Source organism: Heterodontus francisci, chromosome 24, assembly GCF_036365525.1.
Source record: "Heterodontus francisci isolate sHetFra1 chromosome 24, sHetFra1.hap1, whole genome shotgun sequence".
NCBI lineage: Eukaryota > Metazoa > Chordata > Chondrichthyes > Heterodontiformes > Heterodontidae > Heterodontus > Heterodontus francisci.
The window spans coordinates 61,135,724-61,149,503 of NC_090394.1; the positions used below are offsets into that span (position 1 = coordinate 61,135,724).

The 13,780-nt window shown below is 40.4% G+C and overlaps 1 protein-coding gene across 7 annotated transcripts in view; it reads left to right on the forward strand.

Annotated features, from left to right (window-relative positions):
• The window catches only part of LOC137383451 (ubinuclein-1-like), a 98,265-nt gene that overhangs the window by 43,213 nt on the left and 41,272 nt on the right, over positions 1-13,780 (forward strand). For 5 of the 7 annotated variants that reach the window (XM_068056362.1, XM_068056367.1, XM_068056363.1 and 2 more), the window contains 3 exons: positions 239-368; positions 12,255-12,299; positions 12,929-13,047. In XM_068056362.1, the coding sequence (XP_067912463.1) occupies positions 239-368; positions 12,255-12,299; positions 12,929-13,047 (294 nt within the window). The remainder of the gene's footprint in view (positions 1-238; positions 369-12,254; positions 12,300-12,928; positions 13,048-13,780) is intronic. The other 2 variants (XM_068056364.1, XM_068056366.1) reach the window with 1 other exon arrangement.

Here is a 13,780-nt window from a genome sequence, read left to right on the forward strand (position 1 = left end):
GTGCAGAGGAATGATAGTTTAAAATACAGAGATGAGAATATGTTTTCAGTCTTTACTCTGGTGCTGTTTGAACTGCCATGTTTAAAATAAAATCTCATAATGATTTTATGTAGTGTGGTAGCATAAATGGGAGGTTTTATTAGGGAAGGAATTTGGGTGCTTTTATTTTCCATCATGAGGTCTATAAGATTCTTACTGTGCACTCTGAATCTATTTGTGATGTGTTTTGTGCTTTCAGTATTGAGCTACAGTCCCGTGAATTGAATAGTCAGGCTCGCTCTGGAGTTTATGCACACCTGGCATCCTTCTTACCATGTAGTAAGGACACACTGGTCAAAAGGGCAAAGAAACTACACATGAATGAGCAGGTAACTGACATGAAAATTAGTGTTCCAGATATAAAATCCATTTGTGCATTTATAGACAAGTAGTTGCATCCTATTTTTAAAACCTGAGACTAAAGGTGTATAATTAGAACCAAGTTCACTGTGTAACCATGTCTAATTATATTTTCAGACATAAGAATTTTCTGTTAGCTTTAGTTATTGACTAAATTCTGAATCTACTATATTATAGTAGTTCAAGGATGTTATTACCAAGAGTAAATCTTTGTTTTGCTGAAAATCTAGTTTATATTTACATATTTTACTTTCAAAACTAAAGCTTAGAAGGATTTATATTCACCTAAAATGTTTCAATTGTTTATGAATGAATTGCCTTTTTGATGGAGGTTCAGGAGCAGATCTTTAAATTTTGACAAATTTACTACTGTTCAGTATTTTAATAATTTTTTGATTAAGACATTTGCTGGTTTTATGTTAAGGCAATGAGCCATATCCATCCCCAAAAGTTATTTGTTTAGCATATGATCGTATGCATTTCATCTTTCCCCATACATCGCTGGATAAAGTCGTCTTCAGCATATATCAAGCAACATGACCTCCGATCCTTGTCACTTCCTGGAAGTCTTTATTTTGTATGCTCATATCGCATGTAAGGATGGCACAGTTTACTGTAATAATTATCAGGGAAAGACTAGTTTATAATAAATATTACTGATATGCTCCTTGATTATTAATTAACCTTTTGTTCTCCCAAGACTTGCTGGGAAACTCCCATTAAAATTAGTTATGCAATAGAAGGTTGTGTGTTTGTGACTTATATAAGGATATGAGCTTATCAAAGCTGATGCTCCAGTGTTACATTATTGCTAGTGCCCTGCTTTGCATGAATGGTTAAAGTTAGGCTCAGGTTATTAATTTAGTGGTTCACGAGTGTGAAATATCCTCTTGAAGATGAGTAGGGTTCTCCCAGTATTCTGACTTTTATATTCATCTCTTCATGTTACTTTCTTTTGTTAAATAATCTGTCAATCTTTTTTATCTCATAATTATATTCACAGAATCACAAAATTGTTAGTGCAGAAGGAGGCCATTCAGGCCATCGTGTCCACATCGGCTCTGCGAAAGAGCAATTCACTCAGTTCCATTCCCCTGCCTTCTCCCTGTAACCCTGCACACTCTTCCTTTTCATATAACTGTCTAATTCCCTTTTGAATGCTTCAGTTAAACCTGCTTCCACCACACTCTCTCAGGCAGTGCATTCCAGACCTTAACCACTCTGCATGAAAAAGTTTTTCCTCGTCATTTTTGCTTCTCTTACCAAATACTTTAAATCTGTGCCCTCTCGTTCTCAATCCTTTCACGAGTGGGAACACTGCCTCTCTATCTGCTCTGTCCAGACCCCTCATGATTTTGAATACCTCTATCAAATCAGCTCTCAGCCTTCTCTCCTCCAAGGAAAACAATCCTAACTTCTCCAGTCTATCTTCATAACTGAAGTTCATCATCCCTGGAACCATTCTCCTGAATCTTTTCTGTACTCTCTCCAATGCCATCGCATCCTTCCAACAGTGCGGCGTCCAGAATTGGACGCAGTACTCCAGCTGAGGTTGTACTAGTGTCTTATACAAGTTCAACATAACTTCCTTGTTCTTGTACTCTGTGACCTTACTTTATTTTTTTATTTAGAGATACAGCACTGAAACAGGCCCTTCAGCCCACTGAGTCTGTGCTGACCAACAACCACCCATTTATACTAATACTACATTAATCCCATATTCCCTACCACATCCCCACCATTCTCCTACCACCTACCTACACTAAGGGCAATTTACAATGGCCAATTTACCTATCAACCTGCAAGTCTTTGGCTGTGGGAGGAAACCGGAGCACCCGGCGGAAACCCACATGGTCACAGGGAGAACTTGCAAACTCCGCACAGGCAGTACCCAGAACTGAACCCAGGTCGCTGGAGCTGTGAGGCTGCAGTGCTAACCACTGCACCACTGTGCCCCCTTATTAATATAGCCCAGGATACTGTATGCTTTATTAACTGCGCTCTCAACCTGTCCTGCCACCTTCAGTGACTTAGGCATGTATACACCCAGGTCCCTTGTCTGCATCCCCTTTAGAATTGTGTCCTTTATTTTATATTGTGTCTCCATGCTCTTCCTACCAAAATGAAGCACTTCACATTTCTCTGCATTGAATTTCATCTGCCACTAGTCTGCCCATTCCACCAACTTGTCTATGTCCTTTTGAAGTTCTACACTATCCTCCTTTACAGTTCACAATGCTTCCAAGTTTCGTATCATCTGCAAACTTTGAAATTGTGCCCTGTACACCAAGGTCTAGGTCATCAATATATATCAGGAAAAGCAAGGGTCCCAACACTGACCCCTGGGGAACTCCACTATAAACCTTCCTACAGCCTGAAAAACATCCATTAACCGCTACTGTTTGTTTCCTGTCGGTCAGTCAATTTCGTATCCATGTAGCTACTGTCCCTTTTATTCCATGAGCTATATGTTTACTCACAAGTCTGTTGTGTGGCACTGTATCAAATGCCTTTTGAAAGTCCATGTACACCAAATCAACTGCATTGCCCTCATCAACCCTCTTTGTTACCTGTTCAGAAAACTCCAGCAAGTTAGTTAAACATGATTTCCCCTTAAGAAATCCATGCTGGCTTTCCTTAATTAACCCGCATTTGTCCACGTGCCTATTAATTTTGTCCCGATTCATTTTTTCCACATGTTTCCCCATCACCAAAGTTAACTGACTGGCCTGTAATTGCTGGGCTTATCTTTACACCCTTTTTTGAACAAGGGTGTAATGTTTGCAATTCTCCAGTCCTCTGGCAGCACCCCCGAGTCTAAGGAAGACTGAAAAATTATGGCCAGTGCCTCTGCAATTTCCACCCTCACTTCCCTCGGTATCCTAAGATGCATCTCATCGGTCCTGGTGCTTTATCCACTAAGTGCTGACAGCCTATCTAATACATCCTCTTTATCAATTTTAAACCCCTCTAGTGTCTGAATTACTTCCTCTTTCAACATTGCCTGGGTTGCATGTTCTTCCTTGGTAAAGACAGGTGCAAAGTATTCATTTCATACCTCAGCAATGCCCTCTGCCTGCCTGTATAAATCCCCTTTCTGGTCCCTAATCGGCCCCATTCCTCCTTTTACTATTTATATGCCTATAGAAAACTTTGGGATTTTCTTTAATGCTAGCTGCCGGTCTCTTTTCATGCTCTCCCTTTGCTTCTCTTATTTGCTTTTTCACTTCCCCTCTGGACCTTCTATATTCAGCCTGGTTCTCGACAGTATTTTCTACCTGGCATCTGTCATAAGCACACTTTTTCTTCTTTATCTTAATCTCCACCTCTTTTGTCATCCAAGGAGCTCTGGATTTGTTTGCCCTACCTTTCCCCTTCAAGGGAACATACCTTGACTGTACCCAAACTATCTCTTTGAAGGTCGCCCATTGTTGAGCTACCAGTTTTCCTGCCAACTTTTGACTCCAATTTATTCGCCCCAGCTCCATTCTTACCCCATTAAAGTTGGCTTTCCTTCAGTTAATTATTCTTAGTCTGGATTGTTTTTTGTCCTTTTTCCATAATCAGCCTAAATCTTATGATACAGTGATCTGTCCCCTAAATGCTTTCCTACTGATACTTGGCCCACCTCATTCCTCAGAACCAGATCTAGCAGTGCCTCCTTTCTCGTTGGACTAGCAACATACTGCTGTCGAAAATGTTCCTGAACGCCCTCTAGGAACTCTTGCCCCTCACTGTCCTTTATACTAACATTATCCCAGTCTATGTTTGGATAATTAAAGTCCCCCATTATAACTGCCCTATAATTTTTGCACCTCTTTAATTTTCTTGCAAATTTGTCCCTCCACGCCTTTCCCACCAGCTGGTGGCCTATAGACAACACTTGAGAAATGTAACTGAGCCTTTTTTGTTCCTTAGCTTTAGTCAAATTGATTCTGTCCTCGACCTCTCTGGGACATCCTTTTTCTCCAGCACTGCAATTCTCTCCTTTTAATACAGCCATCCATCCCCCTTTTTTCCCTTTCCTCGGTTGACGAAAGAGGTGGAGATTAAGATAAAGAAGAAAAAATGTGCTTATAGCAGATGCCAGGTAGAAAATGCTATTGAGAACCAGCTGAATATAGAGTGTCCAGAGGGGTTGGTGGAATATTGTTGGTACAGAATTGCTAGTATAATTTCCTATATTAAGCCATTACATTTTACAGAATAATTTATTGATTGAGCACTTTGATGTGATATGGTACTAGGTAAATTTAGCATAGATTTCATGGTAAATGACTTCAATGCTGTAGCTTTGTTACTGGTATTTTACATCATCATCATTATATGTAGAAAAGAAAGCATAGGTACACAAACTATCCTCCTGGGGAGAGTAGAAGCAGAGCCCTTGACGGGTGGTGTTGGCTTCATGCTGACTCACCAGGGTAGAAGATTGGAATCAAGTCAACTCTCATTCCAAACTCAGTACTTTGATACCTGAGCCAGATTAATCTTCAGAAATTCAAGGCATTGTTGATACAGCCAGGCTGTTGCTGGGTGTGGGATTCTTCTCACAGTACTGAAAGCTAGTGTAATAATGGATAGGGTGGTTCTGGTTGAGCAAGCATTGGAAAATTTAACAGTGCACTGTGGCAGTACCCTCTATGATTTTAGCTGGCTAAACTCCAGAGGTGCCTTTACACACACTGAGCATGCTTAATCCTTTTATGTTGCTAACCTGCACTTAAGCTGTGTGGGCTTAGTTGAGTGAGGTGCACTAGTACAGGGAGAGAGTGTGCACTTTTTATAATTGGGCAAACCTATTTGAATTTCTAACTGGCTCACCAAAAGTACTTGTAAACTGGAAACACAAACACAGATTTTGTAGCTGTAAGTTACTTTTGTTTTGAGAATAAATATATAGAATGAATGTTTTACAAGGGGAAATGTGGCCTAAATTGGAGGGTGGTAGATATTAGATCTTGTAGCAGAGCTTAAAATGGTATATTTTTCGCTATAGAGTCTGAGGATAGTGGCCTGGATATTTTTCACAGCAGCGGAACAGAACTCAGCATTCATTTCACTGACAGCTGCTCACAGACCTTTTGCAGGCTTGTCAATGGAGATTTCCTCTAATCCAGCACAGAGCCCTTTACAGGGAAGCAATGGCATCTGTGAACAGGGCAAACAGCAGCGAGGCTCTTCAACCAATCAGATTGAAGAATCCTCACAGACATGCAGAGTCCAAACCAGGAAGCATAAGGTCGGAAATATAAATTAGATTTAAATAGCATACAGAACGCAAAATAAAGATCAGAAAACACAGGAGAGAGATAGAAGAGACAGACAGAAAAATTAAATATTAATATTTTTAAAATCTCAAGTACTAAATTTCTTAGGGAGTGAGCCTTCACACTTGTAAAGTTGATTTTTTTGAGACAGACAGTTTGTTCAGTAATTATCACTTATTACGCCATTTATAAACTCACTCCTGAATGCATAAGCCCTAGCATTTTCAGCCGTGGTCAAGTACAGCAAGTTCACTGCCATTTCAGTCGTATCAATGACAAGTCTATCAGCAAGGACTGTAACAACACACCAGGTGGGCAAGCAGTGTATCTCTGACAGAAACCTCTGGATTTTTTGCATTTTTGCACATGTGCGTACTTCAGAAGTTGCTGTCTGATTCCATTATAACGGTGAGCGCTGATAGCACCACTGTTGTCCTCATTGCAAATTCTGGGCCAACAATTTTCTTTCTTTTCAAAATTTAAATGTCCAAGTTAAATTTCTTCAAAAATTGTTGATTGCCTGTTACACATTTTATGACAATTTGGGCGAACCCAGTGTCGTGAAACATTTAGATCTTTCGTGTTGAATCTTGAATGGAGCTTAAAATGCAGTAGGAACATAAGAACATAGGAGCAGGAGTAGGCCATTTAGCCCATCGAGCCTGCTCCGCCATTCAATAAGATCATGGCTGATAATTCCGTTCAATGCCTTTTTCCTAAGCTATCCCCTTGTCCCTTTATGTCATTGGTATTTGGAAATCTGTCAATCTCTGGTTTGAACATACTCAATGACTGAGCTTCCACAGCCCTCTGGGGTAGAGAATTCCAAAGATTCACAGCCCTCTGAATAAAGAAATTTCTCCTCCTCCTGCTCCTAAGTGGCTTCCTCCTTATTTTGAAATTGTGTCCTCTCAATCCTCAGGTTTACTACTATTACTGGCAACTTTATAGGTCTTTTCTTTTAATCTTATACAATCCTTAGCTTCCTTTGTTAGCCATGGTTGACTGACTTTTCTTTTTGGGTTTTTCTGCCTTGAAGAAATGTATAGTTACTGTAAACTATGTAATATTGCTTTAAAGACTATCCATTGCCTATGTACTGTCACAGCTTTTAATGCATTTTCCCAATCCATCCCTGCCAATTTGCCACTCATACTTTCATCATTTCCTTAGTTCAAACTTAACACCCTAGCTTCAGATTGAACTACCTCAGAATTTTACACTATGTTTGAAAGTATCATATTATGGTCACTCATCCCAAAAGATTTTTTACAACAAGATTATTAATTAGCCCTTTCTCATTACATAATACTAGATCTAAAATAGCCTGCTCTCTAGTCAGTTCCTCAACATACTGCTCTAAGAAACCATCCCAAATGCATTCCAGAAACCCATCCTCGTTAGGTTTACCCAGTCTATATGCAGATTGAGGTCACGCATGATTACTCTATTACCCATGCTACATGCTTCTCTAATCTCCTGATTAATACCATGCCCCCCACTACCAATGTTTGTTGCCCCTTGCTGTTTCTTAGCTCCACCCAAATAGATTCCATATTTTGTTCTTCCGATCGGAGATCCTCCCTTACTAATGTACTGATCCCATCCCTCCTTATCAGTGCAACATGACCTCCTTTTTTGCCTGTCCTTCCTAAATGTCAAATATCCTTGAATGTTCAGTTCCCAGTCTTGGTTACCCTCTAGCCATGTTTCCATAATGGCAATTAGATCATACCCATTTACCTCTATTTGTGCCTTTAAATCATCTACCTTGTTGCGAATGCTGCATGCATTCAAATGGAGTGCCCTTAACCTGTCTTTTTGACACTGTTCTACATTCTAAACCCAGTTGATGCTCGCCTTTGCTTCACCTGCTTTCTAACGTCGCTTGCTACTTTGCTACTTCCTGTTACCAGCTTTACTTCCTTCCAATTTGAGCTACCCCTCAGGTTCCCATTCCCCTGACAAGCTGCTTTAACACCTCCCCAACAGCACTAGCAATCTCCCGGCAAGGATATTATTCCCAGTCCTGTTAAGATGTAGCCCATCCATCTTGTACAGGTCCCAATGCCTCAGAAATGTGATGCCCTCCCTCCTACACCAATTCTCCAGTCACGTGTTCAATCGATCAATCCCCCCATTCCTATGCTCGCTAGCACGTGGCACTGGGAGTAATCCTGAGATCAATGCTCTTAAGGTCCTGCTTTTTAATTTCCTTCCTAACTCCCTTAAATCTGCTTTCAGGACCTCATCCCTCTTCCTACCTGTGTCATTGATACCAATGTGGACCATGACCTCTGGCTGTTCGCTCTCCCGCAGAAGGATGTCCTGCAGCTGCTCTAGGACATCCTTGACCCTGGCACCAGGGAGGCAACACACCATCCTGGAGTCGTGTTTACTGCCGCAGAAATGCCTGTCTGATACCCTGACTATCAAATCCCCAGTGACTATTGTTCTTCCACTCCTTTTCCTCCCATCCTGTGCAGCTGAGCCACCTATGGTGCCACGGACTTTGCTCTGGCTGCGCTCTCCCGAGGAACCATCGCTCACACCAGTATCCAGAATGGAAAACCAGTTAGCAAGCAAAATAGACTCGGAGGACTCCTGCACTGCCTGCCTGGTTCTCAGACTGCCTGGCGGTCACCTATTCCCTCTCTGTCTGCACGCTCCTAACCTGCAGTGTGACCACTTCCCTAAACATGCTATATCCATGTTGTCCTCCGCCTCGTGGATGCACAACAGTGACTCCAGCTGCCGCTTAAGTACTGAAACCCGGAGCTCAAGCTTCTGCAGCCGGTGACACTTCGTGCAGATGTGTTGATCTAGGACACATGGTGTGTCCATGACTTCCCACATACCACAGAATGTACATTCCACTTGACCGAGCTGACGTGCCATACTGTAACTTTTAAAAACTATTTATTACAATTAGAATAAGTAGAATAACTTACCAGTTACTCACCGATCAGTTTCTTCCCCTGTACCAAAGTAAGAGCCAGCTACTGGAGGCTGAAAAAAAGTCAAAAGAAAGGAGTACCTCCATCACTAAACTCCCTCACTCACCAAACTCCCACTTTACACTTTGTGCACTCAAAGCAGCACTGAGGGATCCCTGCTTTTATATCACATATATAGTGTACCAGTTTCTGCCAGTGAATGTGAAGGAGCGTGCAACTGTTACACTACCCGTTACAGCATGATTCTGTTGTTGTTTTCTTTATATCAAACCATTTGACACATTTTGCATATTGAGCATTTGTTCAAAATGCATAGTAATTATTTGATTACCTTTCAACAGTGAACAACACTTAAATGTTTATTTGGCCATCATTAAAGATTAAAGACATAGCTATGGACTGTGTAAACACAAGACTGTCCAGCTTTATCTATGTTAAACTATCATGAGCCAAGCAGCTGTTAATTGCATACTATTGGGAGGATGGTAAGCATGATGGTAATGGAACCTTTGTTCTGTCTGAGAAGGTTCTATTTTACATTGCACTGCCTATAAGTCTTGCTGAAATGCCAAATGGCAACAGTTAAGGCTCCACATTCATCAAGATGCTTATACCACTTAGTGATCAAATTACGAGTCAGCAATAGACAGTCACAGAGTGAAAATATTTTAGTTGTGGATGACTAAGTTCTGTAACTGTTGTAATTAAAGTTTCAAACTAAAATCATTTTAATAGGAATTTTTTAATGGACAGGTTCTTATATGTATGCAATCAAATCAGTTTGTAATATTACTTTATCAATGTGATGTACTTATTTTGGGGGGTCGTGGCGGGGGGGCGGAAAATGCCTCCGGCAAAAGCCGCCACGGGCCTCAACACCAGGAAGACCTGGCCCGATATTGATGGCGGCAGCGAGGCCTCGTGGCAGCATCTTCCCCCCCACCCCCCCAAAAAATCGCTCAGCGACGGACCCAAAATTTAAATGTTAATTCATTTATTTTAATTAATAAATTAATTACTTGCCTCGCTCCCGCTGTCCGTTCCAGGGTGATATTGGTGCTGGTGCCCGCACCCCTGCGCCTTGGGATACCCATCCAGGTATCCAAGGCGGAACACTGGTGGGGAGGAGGGTGCAGGTAAGTTTCTCCATGCTGAGGTGGGGGAGCGGGGTCAAACTATTTTCATTGGTCCAGGGGTGGTGGGAAGGGGTAGAGTTTAAAGTTGATGAACTTTTGTGGGGGTGGCGGGCGGAGGTCAGGAACACAAGGTAAGTGTTTTGGGGGGGACGGAACGGGCAGGTAATTCTATGCCCATTGCAGGGGATGGAAGAGGGTCAGGATCACTTTATTTCATTTTTCAGAATCATTACTCCTTTAAAAAATTGATTGCAATGTTGGACTAGAAGCCTTTTAAAAATGGTGTTGACACCTGCTCAGTTGTGCCTGATGCCATTGGGAGGTAGGGGGTCCACTTTTGGGTACCTCAATGCCACAGCACTGTTTACTGCAATATATAAGTCGCATCTTTTTTTTGGCAGTGTGCATGTGAAAATTATGGCTGGTTTAGCGCAGGCTGTAAGGCAGCATTTTATTCTAGGATCTACAGACATATATCCGTCAGAGAAAAACTCCAATAGTTTAAATCCCAAGATTAAACTACAACCTTCCACTCATTCTCCCTGATGTTTTATGGTTGTTATTGCTCGATCCTCATTGCAGTGTGACCATTGCGAATTAGAGCTAAAAGGCTGTTGAGTGAAGATTGGATGAAACTGCTTTAATGTTGTATTGAGAAACCTAGGTGAAGGGCCAAATAGTTCAGGACATTATCAAAGTTGAAAAGGTTGGGAGAGAAGACCAGATAAACTGAGCATTCATGGTAAGGTAATACCAAGTATCAGTTCATTTATTAACACTCTTGTCTTTGAATCAAAAGATCTTGAACTCGGGCTCTGCGTGAAGCTCTGAGAGCCTAAGCTAGGCTGCCACTCCAATGCAGTATCAAGGGAATACTAGGTTGTTTGAAGAGCCATCTTTTGGATGAATGGTTAAACAGAGGTCTTGTCTGTTTAGATGGAAGTGGAAGACCATGGACTCTGGTTAATATCCTGGCTAATATTCCTCCTCAACCAACATCAAAAAACTGGTCATCCATTTCAATGTTTTTTGTGGAATCTTGCTGTGCACAGAATTGCAGCCACTGGAGATATGGCCAAAGCAGATAGAAAGGTTCCACAAACAGTAATGAGATAAGTGACTAGGTCATCTGCTTTTGTGGTATTGGTTGAGAGATAAATGTTGGCCAGGGCAAGGGAAGGATTGCCTGGCTTTTCCTGGAATAGTGCTATGGGATCTTTTATGTGCACGTGAACAGGGAGGCGGGTGGATGGGGGGTTCACTATTTAATGCATGATCTGAAAGGAGACAGCTCCAATAGTGCAGCGCTCCCTTGCTCTAGATTGTATGTTCTTGTCTTTGAGTGGGACCTGAACATATGACTTTTTGACTCACAGCTGAGACTGCTACTACAGAACTAAGATGACAGTTGGTTATTTCAGAGATGTTAAGTTTTTACTTTAAAATCATGAACATTTAGTATTTTCTATCTACATGTAATTGTGTTCTGATAAGCTTGATACTAAAAAAAGATTTTTTTTTTAAAGATAATGGCAGTACACTACACAGCAAAAATAAATATAACATTGGAACTCCTCTTACTTCAGTAATTATCTTAACCTTAGTTGGAAAATCTTGAAAATGTTTTACTCCTATAAAAACACTCTCCCGTTTTTGAGACTTGTGCAAAAGGTGATTTGCATTAGGTCGTCACTTTCAGAACAACTGGTTGTTTGACACAAATAGGCTTGGTTCCTATGGGAAAAAATAATTGTTCTATAACAAACGTTGCTTTCCAGGAAAAAAGTGAGGTTGTCCTGTCACTTCAGATATTAATGCCTTCTATTGTTCATAACATACTGATACATTGTAGAAAGGAATTTGAATATACAAAAATATTAAGTAACATAAAATGCATCCTCAACATTTTATGTTGAATTTGGCTGTTATTAGTATAACAGTTCTCTATTGTTTGCTTAATAAGTGTTTCTTTCATGTTGTGTTTGTTTAATTGTGCCACCCTTAGAAAGTGATCACGAGGTGAAAGAAACACTTATTAAGCAAACAATTTCTACAGTCTTCTCCTGATAATTCAGTCAGTTTTTATGCTTATAAGATGGAATTATCTAGTAATTTGAATTAAGCAATGTAACTGGAAAGTTGAATATCAGTGCTTTTAATGTTCTTAATTATCGCATAATTGGAATTAAGCAATTTTGAATTAAGAGGAGTAGACTCTTGAATTCATGAAGCACGAACTGTCAGCATAAAACCATGTCAAATTGGCAAACAAATAATTGTTTCAAGTGCAATTGACTTAATGTGAAGTACGATCTGGTTCTGCATATGTGACCAGCGTATAATCCTGCTTTAGCTCCTATGGTGCTTTCTCCATTAAATATTTTTTGGACGAAGTGAAAGAGTAGGGGGGAACAATTGCTAAACTCCCCTAATTCTGATGTGGGAGTTCTGTTAAGCAACTAATTTTTTGTCCTCTTAAAAAATTATTACAGACTGGGGCAAAATGGCTGGTAAAGACAGGTGAATGCTTAATGCAGGTGAGCATTTATATAGGTTTCACTGTGTATAATAAATAGCAAATCAATTTTAAGGATTCTACTTGAAACTTTTTAATGTCATGTTTGCTTTGTTTTATATATGTTTCCGTTTGTTGCGTGATCTTAAAACATCTATTCTATAAATAAGTTGCAACAGAATCCAATGTCTGATTATACCACTTTAAGATTTAAAAGCCCTGTTTAGTATTCGTCGTAAATGTTCACATAGCCTCAGTTGTGCCTTGTTAATTTGACCAGTTTCATCAGAAATTACATTTTGGATTGCCATTTTTTTCTTCAAACAAGTTTCTGCCACTAAGCATTAGAGCTCCCTGTCGTGGCAGAAGAAATGTTCTACATCCTTGCATTTAATTACAGGAGTACATTACTCTGCAGACTATGTATATCAGGCCTGTATAATGTTAACACCCCGGATTTACTAAAATGTTACAAGTATGCTGCAAATCTTCAGTAAAATTAATGGTGCTACATTTTTTTCAGGGGTTGGGGGTGATCAAAGATGCTATTTATTTATTTCTAAATCCATTGTATTGCCCAGGCCTTATTAATACGTGGTGAAATTTAGTATAGAAAAAAAATGCATTTTGTTTTCATTTGTTTTCTTACAGGATGGCCGGTTAAAGGAACCGATACATAAATTAAAAGAAGCAATCGGGAAAGCAATGCCAAATCAGATGGCAAAGTATCAAGATGACTGCCAGGCTCATAGCCAAGCCAAAATTGCCAAGTATGTGCCATATAGTAATAGTGTATTGTTGTAGCATTCAAAGCCAATTCTCGATCATAAGAATAGGAGTAGGCCATTCAGTCCCTTGAGTCTGTTTGGCCGTTCAGTTAAATCATGGCTGATCTGTATCTTGATTCCCTCTACCTGCTTTGGTTTGTGCCACTTAATTCTCTTGCCTAACAAAACTCTATCATTCTCAGTTTTGAAATTTTCAATTGACTAGCTTTTTTTTGTTTGTGAAGGCTGGGGAAAGAGCTCCAAATTTCCACTACCTTTTATGTGATTGAATGTTTGTTGACATCATCCCCAAAGCTCTAATTTTAAGGTTATGTGCCCTTGTTCTGGACCATGCCCCTAGCCAAGCTGTTCCACTACAGCTACAACACTGGCATCTACCTGACAAAGTGGAAAATTGCCCAGGTATGTCCTGTCCACAAGAAGTAGGACAAATCTAATCCAGCCAATTACCACCCCATCAGCCTACTCTCAATCGTTAGCACTGTCGACGACATCTTCCATCGCTTTTCTATCAAGTGCAACTTACTCAGCAATAACTTGCTCACTGATGCTCAGTTTTGGGTCCACCAGGGGTGTTTGCCTCCATTCCTCATTATAATTTTGGTCCAAACATGGACCAAAAAGCTGATTTCCGGAGGTGAGTTAAGAGCGACTATCCTTGCCATCAAAGCAGCATTTGACCAAGTGTACATCGAGAACCTGAAATAAAAAATAG